The 19,632-nt window shown below is 42.5% G+C and overlaps 2 protein-coding genes across 2 annotated transcripts; both read left to right on the plus strand.

Moving 5' to 3' along the window:
* The first annotated feature begins 1,151 nt into the window (after positions 1–1,151).
* LOC124115774 (probable calcium-binding protein CML30) lies at positions 1,152–6,501 on the plus strand. The gene is made up of 4 exons (XM_046476890.2): positions 1,152–1,502; positions 4,334–4,388; positions 5,711–5,920; positions 6,266–6,501. Exons 2-4 carry the CDS (start codon positions 4,346–4,348, stop codon positions 6,334–6,336), a joined length of 324 nt encoding a protein of 107 aa, XP_046332846.1. The 5' UTR covers positions 1,152–1,502; positions 4,334–4,345; the 3' UTR covers positions 6,337–6,501.
* A 4,104-nt stretch (positions 6,502–10,605) lies between these two features.
* On the plus strand, positions 10,606–17,972 carry LOC124115756. Its single transcript, XM_046476871.2, has 6 exons — positions 10,606–10,663; positions 11,398–11,461; positions 13,024–13,139; positions 15,239–15,394; positions 16,737–16,783; positions 17,894–17,972. The coding sequence occupies exons 2-6, from the start codon at positions 11,406–11,408 to the stop codon at positions 17,936–17,938; spliced, it is 420 nt and encodes a 139-aa protein (XP_046332827.2). The 5' UTR covers positions 10,606–10,663; positions 11,398–11,405; the 3' UTR covers positions 17,939–17,972.
* The last annotated feature ends 1,660 nt before the right edge of the window (positions 17,973–19,632 follow it).

The following is a 19,632-nucleotide window of genomic DNA, read 5'->3' on the forward strand; positions in this document are numbered from 1 at the left end:
CACCAGAAATGGGATTCACACCAGGGCTGGGACGGGTAACTCGGATACCCGGGTCGGGTGGGTACTGAGTAGGACCCGGGTATCCACAGGACTTCCCGGCCCCGTGGTTAGTCACGTGATATATTGTTTCATGACCAAAATTCACTATATAACTACATGGTTACACGACAATTTTAAGTCTCTAATGTTCGCATTTCTTCATGACTATGAACACGTTTCTTCTGACTTAAATATGTTTGAACAAAGCTAAACTTCAGTCAACTTCAGTGTATGCATGACCACATCGTTTTATACGTGTACCTAAAATCATTCTGCCAGGGCTATTGTCAACCTATTCTCAAACGGACATTTTGTACCTATCTCTTGACACCAACAGCGAGTACCCGGGTAGGGTCGGGTAATAGGGATGTGGGTACCCGGGTAGTAAATTTCGACTCGTCCCAGCCCTACTTCACACATTGTACCGCTGTCGGGAATCGAACCCGGGTCTTCAGCGTGACGAGCAAACGCTGTAACCGCTAGGCCACCCGACCGCCCGTTTACCCTGAAGAAATTACATGTAGAAACAAGAGTTTGCAGCAGGGATACCAATTACATGGACAAGTAAGCTGTGTTACTCGTCTCACATCAGCAAAACAGCTTAAAGCATGTATAAAACCTTAAAGATTACACATAGGCATTAGTCCCGTAAATTCCCAGACAGTTTTTGTTATATCAGAGAGAACTCCTGGCGGGACAATAATGTTATTTTCATCTCCTTATGCTATTTCAATTGTTGTGTAATTGCAGTAATGCACGGGTAATGTGTTATGACAAACGCAAGAAGTGCTTTCCCCACATTACGGGTGTTTAGACAGTAATCGCGTCACCGCAGAATCTATTTGCCCTCTGTCCAAACCACATCCACGCATTTCGAAACACGCCCAGTCTCGTGGTCTGTGCATTCTCTTAGCGATAATTACACTTTTCCATTTGCTAGACTAAATGATTTGGGAAGTTTCCAAATTCGCATCAGTGATAAGCTTTTAATCGCCAAAACAGCGGGCAGAAACGACCACTTCCGCTTCGTCAAAGCATACCAATAGTCAGCGCTGTGTCGGATTTTAGACGCCTGCTCATTTGGTCATTTTCGAAATATATGAGCACATTCCGGTATCTGACAATCCAATCAGCTAGACAGACGCATTGCATTATTAGCCCTATGACGTGCAATTGTGATTTGTAATAGTTCTATATAACTGTCTTGTGTTGAGAGGTTCGGACAACATTTTATCGTGATTGACCACTGATGTTCTGATTTCCTATAGGTTTAAGAGCCAGGCTGGGCTTGTTCGGAAAGCAATTTACTGACCGGATAGGTGTGCAATGTCCTTCCCGAGAGAGTAATTGTCGCAATGAATTCTCGCTTTTGATCAAGGTCATATAATAGCATTCGTGCAATACGCTTGGACAGTTAGTGTGATTTCTGGCGGCTATCAATCAAGGCAACAGCGGATCTTAAGGTAAGACTAATTCTTTTGGTATTCGTTGATGGTGTATGATTATAAAGAAATGTTTACTTGACATGGGAATTTTATAAAATTTACTGTAATATTTAGCGCGTATTTTAGTATTTGCCTTAAGGTTGAAATTTTATTAATATTGTATTATAAGACGGAATGAAACAGGTGTAAATGTGTGCATTGTTATAATATATTTTATGTAACAAGCATTGTCGACAAGCAGAGTTACGAACCTCAGGCGTATCAGAAACCTATGATCAAGGGTTCGAATTTTCTCACCAGTTGATTCTTTGTTAACACCTTAACCGTACTCGTGGGTTTTACCAAAGTGGTAAACCTCTAAGACCTGCATCACTTCGGGCTTTCCTCTCACATCAAGCCGACACGCCGTGATGTAACTGGCATGATGTTTAAAGCGGCGTTAAACCCAACTAGTGTTTGTTACACAGTGATTGTCCATCAGTTAGATGATAAATGTTGGGTTGTAGTTTGTAAGGAATTTTGTCAGAACCTGAGCTCGTAGGTTTGTCAAAGTGGTTAAGATGTCAGAGCTGTCACTTTGGTCTTCTCTAACATAACAATGACCCAACCTCCAGCAACTATTCAACCAAAACCAAACCCTCTCACTCACTAGCATCTTGACAGATGTCCGAAACATGGCTTAAATGTGACATTTTAGTACTTGTTAATGTATCTTAAGTGGCAATTTAGATGTGAAGACGTATGTGTATTGACGTATGGATTTAACGATTCGTTTCTCTCTGCTTGCACTTTTAATAAGTACCGAAACAGAGAAATAGACGTATTGAAATCCAGGAGTCCACTCTGTGTTCCCTTGTTGACAATTCCACTCATACTACACGTTATCTATGCTCATCCCGGGACACTAATACCGAATCCTTACTTCATGTATAGTGGGACTGCAAGCATGTTAAAGAGTTTTGGGCCAAAGTCGAATAATTTCTGAATGCAAAATGTACAAAACAATTAACATTTAAAAAATGCTCTGTTTTACGTGGGTACAACTCTAAGATTCTGTTAAATCACATCATACTGACATGCAAAAAATATATACATTTAACAAGTATATAGAAAAACAAATTGTCACTTGAAAACTTTCTTTAATCGATATATTTCGGATAGAGGAATCAAATGTACGCAAAAGCAATACAATCAGACAATTTGACAGAAAATGGAAAAAATTGGCAAATGAACTGTCTTGTTAATATGTCTCTCTATTTTGAGCATGGAAAATTCCCACTAATGTGCTGCATGGATTTAGCTTCACACTTAGTCAATGATGATCCCAATAAGCATGGCAAGCGTAGCCTGCTGGTTTCACCACTTGTTAACATTATATCGTACACCTGTAACCTGACTTGCCAACTACAGTTTGCTGTCTGTATAGGTATGTAACCTGCACTTAATAATTACAATATTACATGTCATGTTACTGAATGTGAAAGTATGTAACATCATATACTGAATTGAATAAATATATTTTAAAAAATACTTACAATATCGTATCCGACTGAATTCTTCCATACTTACGATATCATATCCTACTGATTTTCCCAATACTTGCAATATCATATCCTACTGAATTAAATAAAGAATATTTATTCTTTTATTAAAGAATACTTACAATATCGTATCCTACTGATTTTCTCAATAATTACAATATCATATCCTACTGATTTTCCCAATACTTACAATATCGTATCCTACTGATTTTCTCAATACTTACAATATCGTATCCTACTGATTTTCCCAATACTTGCAATATCATATCCTACTGAATTAAATAAAGAATATGTATTCTTTTATTAAAGAATACTTACAATATCGTATCCTACTGATTTTCTCAATAATTACAATATCGTATCCTACTGATTTTCTCAATGCTTGCAATATCATATCCTACTGATGTTTTCCATATTTACGATATCGTATCCTACTGATTTTCTCAATACTTATAATATCGTATTCTACTGATTTCCCCAATACTTCAAATATCATAATTATCCTACTGATTTTCTCAATACTTACAATATCGTACCCTACTGATTTTCCCAATACTTCAAATATCATATGAGGTTTCCAGATTCATATCAGCATTTTCGTTTCGGAAGATACTAATATTCTTCCTCTCGTTTTCTTAAATCAGTGCGACAAACAGGTACTGTAATAACATCCATCACATATCGTCACGCGAGACTCGTCATCAATCAAGCAGATTGCTGCCCGACATCTGAATCCGCTCAGATCAACAACTCAAATGCCAAGGAAATTTTGAATTCTCGTAAATACAGAAATGTAACGTTTACCCTGATGAATATGCATGAGCGGAAAGGCCAGGGGTGAAGGATATACATAAGAATAATACGTGAATCACGCCCACGACACACATCAGTGCCCTCTATCAGGTATATGAGGAAATAATTAGGTGAGCGAACGAAAAACACTGCAGCGATCCTCATGTTCGAGTGTCTTTTTCGTGCAAAAGCTAAACTGCCACGTGATCATGTTTAGCTCGTGCCCCACGTGCATATTCCAACCACCCAGAAGGTATCGGTGCCACATGCAACCCATGCTTGTTGTAAGAAGCAACTAAACTCAATTATTTACAGACCGCAGTCATATAGCTGGAATATCGCTGAATGCCGCGGTGAAGAAACAACAGGCAGTAGTTTTAACATATTGTTTTGTTTTGACCGATTGATTTGAACCTGAAACACACATATTTAAAGCAAACACGGTGAAAATAGCACATCTATCAATGTGGTTTTGTAGATATTGGCAGCCAATAAATATGAATGTCTTTTTTTCAGTTTATAGCAGTGATGAAGATCGCACCTGTGCTGCCTGTGTTCATCTGCCTGTGGGGTGAGTAGTACAACAGGATTTTTGGTTTGTTTGTTTGTTGTTTAACGCCGCACTCAGCAATATATTCCGGCTATATGACGGCGGTCTGTACATACTCGAGTCTGGACCAGACAATCCAGTGAGTGACATCATGAGCATCGATCCACGCAATTGGGATCCGATGACATGCATCAGCCACGTCAGCGAGCCTGACCACCCGATCCCGTTAATCGCCTCTTACGACAAGCATAGTCGCCTTTTATGGCAAGCATGGGTTGCTGAAGATCTATTCTACCCCGGATCTTCACGGGTCTAGTACCACAGGAATCTACAGGAATCTACACACTTTTGTAAATGGGAGGGTCAGTGAAGTCTTACGCACCAATCAGCATTGTGTTCCAAATATACTCATCAAAAGAAGTCAAAGAACGATTCGTTCATGCCATGACAGATTAATTATAGAATATGACACAATCGGATCTTCGTCAGCTTCTTTTGAGTTGTATATATCACGATTGCATGTAAATATTCAAATCAACGCCAGACAGCCCAGTGGTTGGTTTATTAACTCGATATATCGTTTACATCGTTTAAATACACTGGTTTGCCATTGGCACCATAATAGTCTCGAAACACGGATAGCGCAAGTCCGATTGGTTTGGTTTGTTGTTTAAAGCCGCACTCAGCAATATTCCAAATATATGACGGCGGTCTGTAAAATAATCGAGTCTGGACCAGACAATCCACTGATTGATATCATGAGTATCGATCCACGCAATTGGGAACGATGGCATGCATCAACCAAGTCAGCGAGCTTCACCACCCGATCCCGTTAGTCTCCTTTTACTAAGTTCGAACCCACCCTTTAGGTTCCTTCAACTGGGATTCTTCTCAACGGCAGACTATTGTTTCGGTTACCGTTTCAACGTACACTCTATGTATGAAAAGAAAAGGCGGGTCTTTTAAAAAATTCAGGCCATGCAGCATTCGGCCCTCAACCGTCTTTCACTTTTTATGGTTACAAGAACATATTGCAATTATACCATGCGTTATAATGTTCATATCTTTGTACTCTTTAGTATGCTTCCTGCATGAAGAGATTTGTTTCGATTCTGATATCACATGCTCTTCTGATACCGTATGGATATTTATTTCAATAACTGACATCGTGAATGTCAGACAGGTTGATATACTTTCAACCAAATCATGATATTATGAAACCTGAAATACTTAAATCATAAAATGCACCCCACCTTCATACTAGTCTGTATCCGTGAGTGACCCCGCTTCTCATCGTCACCATTGGGCATGACAATGGTTATCCTGTTATTTTTCTATTCCAGCTGGATCAATGGCTTTCTTAGATTTTTCCGAGCGAATGATCCCGACTTTTCTACTTCCGCTTTTCGACCATAACGACGACGGTGTTCTTAGCAACGGGGAGATCGAGGAAGTGAAGAGTCACCTCCCTTCGTTTGGATTCAACAGTGGGGAGACGAGGCTACTCATGGCCACGGCCGATAAGAATAAAGATGGCGTGTTGAATGCTTCCGGTAAGAAACGTTTCTTCATTAAGCAATGTTGTACTTAAAAAATCAAGGCACTTGTTTCAATGATGGAAAGGCTGTACAGAGTTGCGTCCCTTAGGCGTGCCATGATCCTGTGATCATGGTTTCAATCCCAGCTTCGCCTTGCTTATGATCACCATGTCCGTACTGTTGGCTTCAGCTTCATATCCGTACTCTTAAAAGTATCTCAGATTTGCATCACTTTAGGCTTCCACGACAGCTCACACGCCGTGATATAAACTGAACTACTGTTCAAAACGGCGTAAAACACTACTCACTCTTGTTTCATGAAGAAACACCGTTTGTATAAAAGGATATTTTGTCTTTCAGAATTCAAAGACCTATACCAGCTGATCATGGCCGAGCAGATCCTGCGACTGGAAGAGGCCATCAACAAATAAGGTTCGACCCCAGCATCCCTGTTTAACATCTCCCGCTTGACCTGACTCCTGGCGACCTGACGATGGTTTGGCTTGTCACTCAAACACTTGTCCGAGTGAAATGTGCACTTAGAATAGCTCTACCTACCAATATGTATTTTTGAATAAAATAGTATTTGTACAATGCATTTCATTTCGTTAATGGACGATGCCCCGGTCAACTGACATACGAAATACCCCATGAGACGGTCGGAAAGCCTTGTGGTTAACTCACTAACAACGAAACAACCGGGTGGGTGATGACAGACTTATTATCATGATCGGGAAAAATTGGGATTTGCACCCAAGACCCATGATCCTGGCACGGAAAAGGGGCGTAACTCTATACCACCATCGCCACAAAATTCACATGACACCAACATATCTACATTACATTTTTTAAAAAGTCTGTTAAATAGCCTTGCATCCTGTTTATTTCGTTCAGATATAACCGTTCTTCAAGATTGTTCCTGTAGAGTAGCGTACCTTAAAAGCTTAGTTGTTCCAGACTCGGCTGATCGTGGGTTCGAATGTAAGTTGGGTTTAATAAAGCCCCTTGACAGTGGTTCTGTTATAATATCACGGCGTCTCATGAGCTGTTGGAGGAACACTCCGAGTGACGACACAATTTAAGGTACCGACCATTATTAGTATGGAAAGGGTGAGAGGTTTTTTTATCTTAGAGCCAGTAAAACTATTCTTTTTCCCCGTAAGGAAGAGGTTTTTAAACAACACATTTGTTTAAAACATCCACGATGACCAACACACAAATAAAATAATTAGGCAAAATAAACCTAAGGCATTATGTTATATTTTAAAATAACATGACTTTACCACTTTGTCGAAACTTTTGAGAACCAGTTTAGTGTCAACTGACCGAGGATCATAATCGGTGCAATCTAGGATAAGAACCAACGATCATGGAATTCTGACTTATTTTGGTACGTCAAATTGCGCTCCAGAACACTGGGCAACCCCACGATGGGGAATTGTGCTCTTAATTTACGTTACAGTCAGCAATATTCATACTGCATCACGACAGCCTGGAAAATGCAAGTAACAAGCCTGGCCGAGCGGTCCAAATAGTCTCCTCTTACAATAGTCAACGGGTTACTGGTGGGCTTTTCTATCCCGTGTCCACACTGCGTATTATTTTAATCGAGAGCAAGAGGGATGAGTAGTTGATACGGTCTAGCATTCAGCGTTCCTATAGTTTTTTCAGGTTCTGTGAATGAGTCAAACAAATGTTTTCTCAATTAAGAGGTCACTGATGTTCCAGCTGAATCATGAGAACCTGAAACGAATCCAGTCTAGACAGGACAGTCCAGTGCTAGAATGCATGCGCAACGATTAAAGCCATCGAGATGCCTTGACACGCAATAAGCTGTCACATGTACAGAGCCTGACGTACATTCCTACCCGGAATTACCACGAGTAGGTTTGTGAGCCGAAAACTTACTTTGCGAGGTTTACTATAAGAAAACTAGGGCGGTAGGGTAGCCTAGAGGTTAAACCGTTCGCTCATCACGTGGTGTGTGATTCTCAACATGGGCGCAATATGTGAAGAAGTAATTTTCTGGTGACCCCCGGCATGATATTGTTGTAACATTGCTAAAAGCGGCGTAAAGCCTTTTATGGGGCCTTTACACAGGATGGACACCTTTGTGCCTCCCGTGTGCGACCATAAAATGTGCCAGGTCGTCGTTGGAGGCTCAAAGGAGGCAGAGTGGTTGCCTAGGTCGTTCCAAGGTGGTACACAGGAAGTCCAGACATCGTTATGGACGCCATGTTCAAAACAGTCGCACAAAGGTCACCGAGGAGGCTGGTTGCTCAAAGGTGGCTCAACGGAGGCAGAAGGGAGGCACACGTGCACGCATTGCCGTTGTTGCAGAATGAAGGCACAGTGGTCGCCCAATGGTCGCCAGGTAATAGATGCGCTCTGCTGCAAATTTCCCGTCAATCTGGGCGATGCTTCTGCCTACCTTGTGCCTCCTTTTGGCGACCATCAGCGTGCATTGAACGATGACTGTGACGACCGCCGTGCCTCCATTCGGCGACCACGGCAACCCTTGAAACACCATGGCAATGCTTCTGCCTCTTTTCCGCCTCCTCAGCCTGCCTATAAATAGAGGTGAGGTGAAAATGGGTTTAACATCGCGTCCAAGATTATTGCACTTATATAGCGACGTGCATGCACGTGTGTGTCTGTGGCTGCTTCTACTAGTCCGGACTGATGCCGATTTATAGTGCTAGCTCACTGAGATACGCCTATAAATAAAGGGCTTGTACCTGCAGTGTTTCATTGTGGTTGCAGACGCTGAACAACTCGACTCAAGACTCAGTAGACACAAGACATCGTGCCTGGAGCATGATTTCTGGGTTTAGGCGACCATTGACCGCCCTGGCCAGTTTTTGATCGCTCAAAGGTGGCACAAAGGTCGCAGCCTTGTGTAAAGGGGCCTTCACTCTCTCACACCATGGGAAAATGGAACCTCTCAACGTGGTGAAATATATTTTAAAAAATTCGTAGTTCTTTAAACCACCCGATCCTCGCGTTAGTCACCTTTAATGACAATCTTTTCTGACCCGAATTCACAACTGGCTGCTCAGTAGACAGTTCATTGTTATCCACAAGCGGGGCCTCTTTGAGTGTGTCCTCTAATGATAGCTTTGCACGAGTTGTCACCAGAATACTGAACTTTCCACTCGGACCAGCACACTCTATATTTTACCAGTTCAAAATAACTTCACTTAGGAATCATACGTATGGTCAAACTCATTTCGCCGCAGCACGGCTCTTTTAAATGTTTGCTTGTCTTTATCAACTTTGCTAAAATAATGTTTGCTTGTTTGTTTGTTTGTTTGTCTGCTGTTTGCTGTTAAACGCCACACGCAGCAATATTCCAGGTATTGGCGGCGGCCTGTAAATAATCGAGTCTGGACCAGACAATTCAATGACTGAAATCATGAGCATCTATCTGAGCAATACGATGACAAGCTTCAGCCATGAGAGCCTAACCCCCCGATCCCGTTAATCGTCTCTTACGGCAAGCATAGTCGTCTTTACGGCAAGCATGGGTTGCTGAAGATCTATTCTGACCCGGATATTCACGGGTCTGCTAGAATAATGAGAAACGCCACATCCACATATACGCACATGTGTAAACTAATAGGTTGTAGTTCAGTGCTTGTGTCATACCAAACACAAAATAGACCATGTGTGCATACAAAATACAGGCATTGTTGTTTTTGTTGTTGGTCAAAGCAATATTTCAGTTATATGACGGCAGTCTGTAAATAATAGCCTCTGGACCAGACAATCCAATGATTGACATCATGCGCCTTGGTCATGCGATGAAATTATGAGAAAAGACCCAGGTCGTTGGGGTACGATGACACGCTATTAACCAAGTCACCGAGTCTGACCAGCAGATCCATTAAGTCGCCTCTCACGACCTTCTTTTGTTATCTATTATAACCCGTGAAGACTAGAATAGGTCTTCAGCAACCCATGCATGCCGTAGAAGGCGACTATGCTTGTCGTAAGAGGCGACAAACAGGATAGGGTGGTCATGCTCGCTGACTTGGTTGATGCATGTCGTCGTTTTCCAATTGCGTGGATCAGACCGCCTCCGCCTCGATCTAGTGGTAGAGCGTCCGCCCAGAGAGCGGAAGTTCTGGGTTTCGATCCCCGGCCGCGTCATACCAAAAGACGTTAAAAGATGGTACTTTTTGTTACCCTGTCTGGCGCTCGGCATTAAGGGGCTAAAGCAAGGACTGGTCGGTTTGGCGTCAGTATACTGTGTCTGAGTCGGGTATTCATGTTAAACTGCGGCATGGTATCTCAGTGGGCTAGCATCAGTCCGGACTATTAAAAGCAGCCACACACACACGCGCGCATGCACGTCGCTATATAAGTGCAATAATCTTTGACGCGACGTTAAACCCAATTTCACCTCACCTCACCTCACCTCACCTCACCTCACCTCACCTCACCTCACCTCACCAATTGCGTGGATCGATGTTCATGATGTCAATCACTGGATTGTCTGGTCCAGAGTCAATTATTTCCAGATCGCGGTCATACAGCTGGAATATTGTTGAGTGCGGCGTTAAACAACAAACAACCAGAAGCCCCACGAGATACAGTTCTCTTAAAACTTTTAGTGCTCTGAGTAATGCTCAGTACCAACTGGAATATGACATGAAACATGTTATCTGGCTGTTAAGGACAACCACGTGACCATTAATCTGGCTAAAAGCCCAATGTTAGAGCGCCTGCTTCATTTGTGAATACGTTATACAAAAGGTAAGCCATGTATTTCAAACCTGTGTAACAATTACATACAATTTTTAACAACATCTAGCATTTTTTAATTTTTAAAAATCTTTTTAATACCTTAGGGAAACGAGAACAGATTAAGAATACTCCAGGTCAACAGAATATTAAATAGTAGGTCGTTATATTTTAACTAACAACTTTGTTTTTGTTTCATTCCCATTTTGAGTCTCAGAGTCCGTTACATGTCTGAAACGTCGCTTATGTGACGTTTAGGTTTACCTCGCTTACTCGTTTACTCATTGGAATACGAGTCCCGCGACTATTAATTAAAATTAGTATTCAGCAACCCGTGCTTGTCGTAAGAGGCGACAGACGGATCGGGTGGTCAGGATCGCTGACTTGGTTAATGCATATCATAGTATCCCATTTGCGTACATCGATACTCATGATGTCAATCACTGGATTGTCTGGTCCCGACTCGATTATTTACAGACCGCAGTCAAATATAGCTGGAATATTGCTAAGTGCAGCGTTAAAAAAGCAAATCTTACCATGTTTTTATCCTCTGCAAGGCATGCCTGTTTTGGAAGGTTTAAAATGGGAAAACACTGGGCTAAAATACTTGATTTTACCTTTTCGTCTCCGGGCATAGGTCTCAACTTTGCACATGCATCACATTAAAAGCATTTATTCCGATGTAATTATTGTGTGATCAAGGAAAGTGTTTTGATGATGTTATCTATATCTATATCTTCTCACAGACACAACTATGCTGCTTCTCCTCTGCTTGACGTGCGTCGGTCTGTGCGCTGGACAAAGCCTTGGGTATTTTTGTGATTTCATAAAGCTGACGTAAAATCTCTAAAATGTGACCCTAATAAAAGTATTCATCTGTCTTCAAATTTCAACAATTTCAATTTTCGAGGTTCATTTTATTAGAAGAAGGGTTTGTGATTACCGTCGCCATGCAACATCTAGGTATAATGGGTCATACCAAAAGATGTTACCCGTGAAGATCCGGAGTAGAATAGGTTTTTAGCAACCCATGCTTGCCGTAAGAGGCGACCATGATTGTCGTAAGAGGTGACTAATGGGATCATGTGGTCAGGCTCGCTGTCGTTAAAATGGCCGCGAGAGGGGCACGAGCATTCGTGACCAACTCGTGTTATTGCGGGACAAGCCGAATAGCGACTTGTGCGCCTCTCGTGGCCAAATTTGCGACCGGGTTCCGTCTTGGCGCAAAGGGGCATACCTAAAACAATTGTCAACTCGTTGAGTAATGGTTCACATTTATTTCCCCATATATTATATATATTTCAGATGCAATTTAAAGCACATCGGGACATGCGAAATTATACAGTATGATTGACCACATTTAACTGTGTCTTGGGTATATTTTTAGATGCAAGACATAAGTTAAATCCAAAAAAGATTCTGAGGGATTCTTTGACATAGAACTTGAAATAATACGCGCATTCTGATTGATTTGTCGTATTTTCGCACAAAACATTCATCGATAGGGGGACGAGTCTTCTTGCAGGTTACGGAAAGGGGCGAGTGGTGACGAATGGGGCACGAGTCGCTATTCGGCTTGTCCCGGAATAACACGTGTTGGTCACGAATGGACGCAATGCTGAATATGATAAGTTGTGTCAATCGACTTGTACAAAGGCAGAGATGACGTACCGTGCAAGGATCCGCGCTGGCAGGTTGCGAGGTAGTTTCGGTTAACGGTGAAATGGGGTTTAACGTCGCGTCCAAGATTATTGCACTTATTTAGCGACGTGCATGTACGTGTATGTGTTTGTGTGGCTGCTTGTACTAGTCCGGACTGATGCCGATTTATAGTGCTAGCTCACTGAGATACCATGCCGCAGTTTAACATGAATACCCCACTCAGTCACAGTATACTGACTCCGAGCCGACCAGTCCTTGTTTTAGCCCCTTAATGCCGAGCGCCAGACAGGGTAACAACAAGTACCATCTTTTAACGTCTTTTGGTATGACGCGGCCGGGGATCGAACCCCAGACCTTCCGCTCTCCGGGCGAAGGCTCTACCACTAGACCACGGAGGCGGTCCGTTTCGGTTAACGACACTCTGCATTAACGACAAACAGTATTTCAGTTATATCACAATGTGTTGCCTTAATATGGGGGAAAAGTGCAGGTCTGAGACGTTTATCGCTTTGGTTAAACTGATATGGTGCTGGAAAAACCAAGAATAATAATCAGAACTAATCTGGGATTCAGACCCACGATCATCGGATTCTCTAACGCCTAAGGGACGTAACTCTGAACAGCGAATTGCAGCCTTAGACGATCGTGACACCTGTACATGGATTTTCGATGTCTGCAATAAAAGAATAACATGTTTTCATCGCTTGCAGAAACGAATACGGCATGTACTTCGCCGGGTACTTCGAGCGTCAATTTGACACTAACAACAATAAGATGGCCGACCTCTCCGAATTCCAGGCAGTCTTCGACTCGTACGATCCAAACAGTACGTAGAAACAATTGTCATGTGTCAGTGATGTGGTAATTGTTAGTAGCAGCAGATAGAAGAGCTCTTAACATGTCAAGTGCCTTTTCCTGAGTTTTTGGGACGGTATGCGACAACCAGAGTACTTGAGAGTTACCCGCCTTTGTTCACGCATGTTCGTCAGGTAACAGTTTCTAGAAGGGTGGCTGTACATATATAAGAGCGAGCCAAGGGCGATTCGAGGCCTCCAATTTGTGTTGCCATTTGACCCGTGAAGATCCGGGGTAGATTAGGTCTTCGGCAACCCATGCTTGCCGTAAAAGGCGACTATGCTTGTCGTAAAAGGCGACTAACGGGATTTTAAGGTTGTGCCTCGATGTGACTCACGACATCTTCTTGTAACTCTGACAACGCCTGTAGTAAAATGTTCTGCGGAAAAATAATCAAGAGACTGTCGTGTTCGATACACCTGGTAGGATGACAAAGAGGAACGTTTCATACGTAATGTGGAATCGCCCGAACTTGAAAAGAATCGGGAAAAACCTAGTTTAGAAGCTCTTACTGACCTAGACAAGAGTGTATCAATATTTACAGAGGCAATTCCTTCAGCAGCAGGTATGTGCAAAAAAACTGGATATAATAATAACAATCATCAACATATTTGTAACACAAGAAATCCGTGGCATGATGATGACTGTCTGTTAATGAAACACGAACGCTGTCGTGCACCTAACAAATTTTAAAAACTAAAGACAATGAAGATTTGCTGAATTATTATCAAATAATAATATAAGACTATTTGTAGAAAGAAACCCAGGTGATTACATGAACAGCAAACGTAACACACTGGAGCAAACTACTGATTCAAAGACATTCTGTAACAATATTAAGGACTTGCACAATACGCAAAGTAACTACAATCCCATAGATTCTAAAGAATTGATGGAATACTTTGGGCATTTATTTAATCAATCTACAATTGAAGAAGATAGTGATTTCTTTAACGACGAAGCCGACCCACTAATAATAGAAAGCGAGAAAATCTCCCGCGACATCTTGGATGGAACAATCACTAAAGATGAAATCATTGACAGTATTATTTCCTTCAAAAACTCTAAATCACCAGGTATGTTTCTAGGTTTGTCGGCATCATACCCGTGCTCGTGGGTTTCACCGAAGTGGTAAACGTCTGAGACCTGCATCACTTCGAGCTTTCCTCCCTCATTAAGCTGACACGCCGTGATATAACTGGAATAATGTTAAAAGCGGCGTTAAACCCAACTCACTCATTCTTGGGCAGATATGTATGGCAAAATATCAGAATGTCAATCTGGCTTTAGACGAATGCTGTTATTCAACGATATTTAGGTATGTGTGGTCGTAAGTTATTTGTAGCCTTTATAGACTTTTCAAAGGCGTTCTTATTTGTGGAAAGTATTTGGAAAGCACGGTGTCAGCACTAACGTATCCAAAATGTTAAAGTCAATTTATGGTAACGTTAAGTCATGTGTCAGAAGTAATAACCTGTTGTCAAAAACAATTTCAATGTAATTTAGGCGTGAGACAAGGTTGCGTTTTGAGCCCCTTCTTATTTAAATTATTCATCAATGAAATTGTACACACAGTGGAACAGGGGCAGCTATCTGGACTACAGTTAAATCCTGATATTATACATGTTTTATTATTGCTCTTTGCAGTTGATTTGATTTTAGTTTCAGACATATTAGGGGACTACAGAAGGAATTCTCTATCTTAGATAAGTATTGTGTGGACTGGAGTATGTCAGTTAATATTGTAAAAACTAAAACTGTAGTTTTTTCAGAAAGGTGGGCGGCTGAATAAATGTGAAAAATATATATCGAAAGATGGGCAGAAAGTGTAAAATGAACCCCGTTCCCAGCGTCCTAATGTAATCCATGGAATTTGGCTACAAGCGACTAAAACCCATACTGGGTAATCATTAGGTCCAAGCATGCGTTCTCGTCCTGCCAAAGACACGGTTCGATTCCTCATTTGGATGGATGTTTGAAACACGTTGTCGATAACCCCTGTCCTGATGTTAATGAAATATGGGCTGCAATATGCTGTCATCCTAACTGTGTCCGTTCTTGCTTTCCCAGAGGACGACAAGGTGCCGGTGGCGGAATGCGTGAAGGCAGCTGGAACATTGAAAGCAGGACCGCCAGCCACGTACTTCGCCCTCATGGACCCAAACAGCGACGGCGTTATATACAGAACAGAAGTGCCCGCCATCCTCAACAGCTTCGACATCAACGGTATGTCCTAAAACAACATGTGGTGTGTGACCCGTGAAGATCCGGGATAGATCAGGTCTTCAGCAACCCATGCTTGCCGTAAACGGCGACAATGATTGTCGAAAGAGGCGACTAACGGGATCAGGGGGTCAGGCTCGCAGACTTGGTTGATGTATGTCATAGTATCCCAATTGCGTGAATGGATGCTCCTGATGTCAATCATTGGATTGTGTGGTCCAGACTCGATTATTTACAGACCGCCGTCATATAGCTTTAATATTGCTGAGTGCGGCGTTAAACAACAAACAAACAAAGCATGTAGTGTGTCGTCAGACAACATGTCGTGTCTCCTTGGTCATCTCGTCCTTGTCCTGTAAGACTATGTGGTATACTGTAATGAAATAGTATTTTCTATATTATTTAGGAGTTAATTGTATGTTCTTTAGGATATACTCCAAATGTGTAGATATGAGCATATATTCTATCATGTACAACATCCACAAAGCCGAATACCTCCACAAACGTAATTACTCTTTGACGTTCTTATTGCGTTCGCCAATAATGGGTCATGTGTCAATTTTGAAAAAGTCATGTGTCGATTTGGGAAAAAAACCTATGTCAATGTGAAAAAAATATCAGTAAATGTGCAAAAGGTCATGCGTCGATTTGGGAAAAAAGTCATTATCCGTGTTAGAAAATGTCATGTGTCAATTCGGAAAAAGTCATGTTTCTTATGAGATTAAAGATTTGAGGTCTATCAGCATCGTTCCAGCGCCCGTGCATCACTTTGGGCTGATCGCTCACGTAAAGCTGACGACCCGTGAAGATTCCGGGGTAGAATAGGTCTTCAGCAACCCATGCTTGCCGTAAAAGGCGACTATGCTTGTCGTAAAAGGCGACTAACGGGATCGGGTGGTCAGGCTCGCTGACTTGGTTGATGCATGTCATTGATCCAAATTGCGTGGATCGATGCTCATGATATTAATCACTGGATTGTCTGATCCAGACTCGATTATTTACATACCGCCGCCATATAGCTGGAATATTGCTGAGTGCGGCGTTAAACAACACACCAACCAACCAACCAACGTAAAGCTGACACGCTGTGATATAACTGAAAACTAAAAAGTGGCCATAAACCAAACCAATGATGACACACTGGTTTCATAAGAAAACCGTTTCATGTACCGCAAGGACTTTGCCAGGAAGACATCAACAATTAATATACCTTTGAATATTAAATGTATTATTTCGTTTATGTCACTAGCTATGATACCTTTTTAACTGACTAATAAATGTACAATATCTGGATGGGATAGCCAGGTCAGTCATATACATAATATTCGTGGCGAACTTGTTGCAGGAAACGGCAATGTCACGGAGATCGAGTTCATCGATCATTATATCGAGGTACGTATAGAAGCGGAAATGATCAGCAATAGTAGTTTGACCCGTGAATATCCGAGTTAGAACTGGTCTTCAGCAACCCATGCTTGTCGTAAGAGCCGACTAAGAGCCGATCGGGTGGTCAGACTCGCTGACCAGGTTGATACCCCACCATTAGCTTTTTACTTGGGTCTGCACCTCATGATTGTCGTAATTAAGAGTCAACGTAATCGGGGATCGTTGGCCAGGCTCTGTGACTCTCTGGATGCGTGTCGGCGTGACCCATTGATCGTTGCTCCTGGTGTCAGTCACTGGTTTCCGTGGTCCAGGCTCCATTATGTACACGCTGGACCACTGCGGTGTCACGCAACATTGACTCACTTCTATATGTAAAACACAGCTTCAAAGTTAAAGAGGCAGTTGGGTAGCCTTGTGGGTAAATCGTATGCTCGTCACGGCAAAGGCTCGGGTTCGATTCCCTACATGGGTAAAATGTGTGACGCCCATTGCTGGTGTCCCACGCCGTGATATTGCTGGAATGCTGAAAAAGGGGCCGTAAACCCGTTCTCAATCACTTCAACTTTATGTGGGGAACTCACTTTTGTGTCGCGGCTCCCACATATGTGTCACTGGGTTTAACCGATTAAAACGGCGGGCTTCAACTTAGTAGCGTGTGGACTTGTGCACAGCGTACAGGTCACAAATCTGGTGAAGTTAAGCAACGTCGGTAGCGGAGAATCCTTGGATGGGTTACCGAGTTTGACTGCCTGGCTTCTGTGAGTGGCATCACACGCAGCACATGTGGTGTCTCCTTGGGCAGTGACTTTGTTCAAATTGTGCCACCCAGCAGTGAATGGGTACGAGGTAGGATGATATGGCAATGTGGTTATTAGCCTTCTAGCGCCTAACAGGCAGCTTGGATTGAAAACTGCTCAGGAGCTGTGAAAGATTGTTGAGTGCACACTGATCCATTAACCGGTATAATAAATGTTTCAGCGCTTAGAGAACAACGCCATATCAATGGACTATTATTACTGATATATTGTTTATTTTATTTTATTTTTTATATTATTATTATGGTCTATGTGTCAATTCTAAATATTCTAAATATGGGTATAATCTTCACTATTTCAGCTTTACCTAAAGGTTGTCGCCATGCAGACCTTCGTTGGTAAATAGATGTCCATTGTATGAATAAAGATATGAGAATAGCCGATATGTTTTCTGTTATAATAGTACTCTCTTCCCTGAGATTTGAATCCCCCAGCGGTTATAAAGACTTTCATTTTGGGAATTTTTAGTTCAAATATCACCGTTCGTCAGGATCGCCCGCAAGAGTTGCCTACCTTAGTTGTGCCAGACTCTGCTGATTGGCATTATCACATCTACAGCACGACCAGTCATGGTCAGAATGTGGGAGGAAAGCCCAGGGTAACTCAGGCAAAGTTCATGTAATATTCTGGGAGAAGTTTCTAAAATTTAACATTACCTTGTCCGGAAAAATGAAATTTGATGATAAAAAAACAAAGCAGATGACAATAAAACCGATCGCCCAAATGCATCACGGCAACGGCCATGGTAACCCGATGCACGTGAATTCCGTGCAAATTGAAATTCATTTGCGTTCCCCCATTTCTTGCCCTACAAAAAAATCCAACCAGATCGAATAACATTCATTCGTTATTGAATTGCTACCACATGCCGAGATTGCAAGCTGGACAAACCGCCCGGCAAGTAGCCAATGCATTTTAAATCCACGTAAGGACCATACACAGGCTCCAGCAACGGTACCAGACCACCAAGAATACATATGACTGACCCCGTAGTGGAAGACCAAGGGTCACCACCCGACGTCAGAGAGAGAGAGTCTGGCGACGCCGTGGGGAACGTTATCCGGATGCTTGTGTTGTTGAGAAAGACTCGTGGGGTGGTCCGAACATCATGGTGTGGGGTGGACTGGTCTTGCACAGAGGGTCGGCCCCGTGGTCTTCTAAAACATCGGTCGAGGGAGAGGAAATGGTGTCACAGCAGCTCGGTACATTGATCAAGTCTTGAGACCAGACGCCATACTTCATTTGGCACGTCGCCGCAACCACGAGTTTCAGCATGATAACGCCCGTGCCAACACTGCGAGAGCAACAAGAGAATGGCATCAGAGTGAGTGAGTGAGTGAGTGAGTTGGGTTTAACGCCGCTTTTAACAGTATTCCAGTTATATCGCGGCGTGTCAGCTTAATGTGGGAGGAAAGCCCGAAGTGATGCAGGTCTCAGACGTTTACTACTTCGGTGAAACCCACGCGCACGGGTATGGTGCTGACAAACCTAGAAACATAATCGGGGCGAACCGGGATTCGAACCTACAATCATAGGTTTCTGGCGTGTCCAAGGGACGCAACTCTGCACAGGAATCGCGGCGACTTAGACGACTGGGCCACCCGTGCCCCCGAATGGCATCAGAACCATGCAGTTGCCTGCCCTCAGTCCCGATTTAAATCTCATTAAGCTTATAGCGAACTGACGGGTATAACGAACTTATCTGTTTTGTCCGAACCATTTGCTGTACATGTACTATATATAAACTACGATTATAACGAACTAAAATTAGTGGTCCCTTTGAGTTCGTTATAACCGTAGTTTACTGTACTTTAAACCACCCGTGTTAGTCACTATTTAGGATAAGCATCGGGTGCAGAAGACTTGGTTGCTCTGCATCTTTGAGTGCGTCCTCTAATGACATCTTTGCACCAGTTGTCACCAGAATGTTATTAAGCACCGACGAAACTTTCCACTCGGAACAGTACACTCAAGATTTTACCAGTTCATGATGACTTCACATGGGAAACACACATATGGTCAAACTCCTTTCGCAGTAGA

This window comes from Haliotis rufescens, unplaced genomic scaffold (genome assembly GCF_023055435.1).
Source record: "Haliotis rufescens isolate VD_foot unplaced genomic scaffold, xgHalRufe1.0.p SCAF_59, whole genome shotgun sequence".
In the NCBI taxonomy this organism is placed as follows: domain Eukaryota; kingdom Metazoa; phylum Mollusca; class Gastropoda; order Lepetellida; family Haliotidae; genus Haliotis; species Haliotis rufescens.

Bases quoted from the DNA above. Each gene is read 5' to 3' on its own strand.
- LOC124115774 (XM_046476890.2), top strand. From the start codon at position 4,346: ATGAAGATCGCACCTGTGCTGCCTGTGTTCATCTGCCTGTGGG. The intron at 4,389-5,710 runs GTGAGTAGTACA...TTTCTATTCCAG, and splicing joins TGTGTTCATCTGCCTGTGGG to CTGGATCAATGGCTTTCTTA. The intron at 5,921-6,265 runs GTAAGAAACGTT...TTTGTCTTTCAG, and splicing joins TGGCGTGTTGAATGCTTCCG to AATTCAAAGACCTATACCAG.
- LOC124115756 (XM_046476871.2), top strand. From the start codon at position 11,406: ATGCTGCTTCTCCTCTGCTTGACGTGCGTCGGTCTGTGCGCTGGACAA. The intron at 15,395-16,736 runs GTATGTCCTAAA...AACTTGTTGCAG, and splicing joins CAACAGCTTCGACATCAACG to GAAACGGCAATGTCACGGAG. The intron at 16,784-17,893 runs GTACGTATAGAA...TCACTATTTCAG, and splicing joins TCATCGATCATTATATCGAG to CTTTACCTAAAGGTTGTCGC.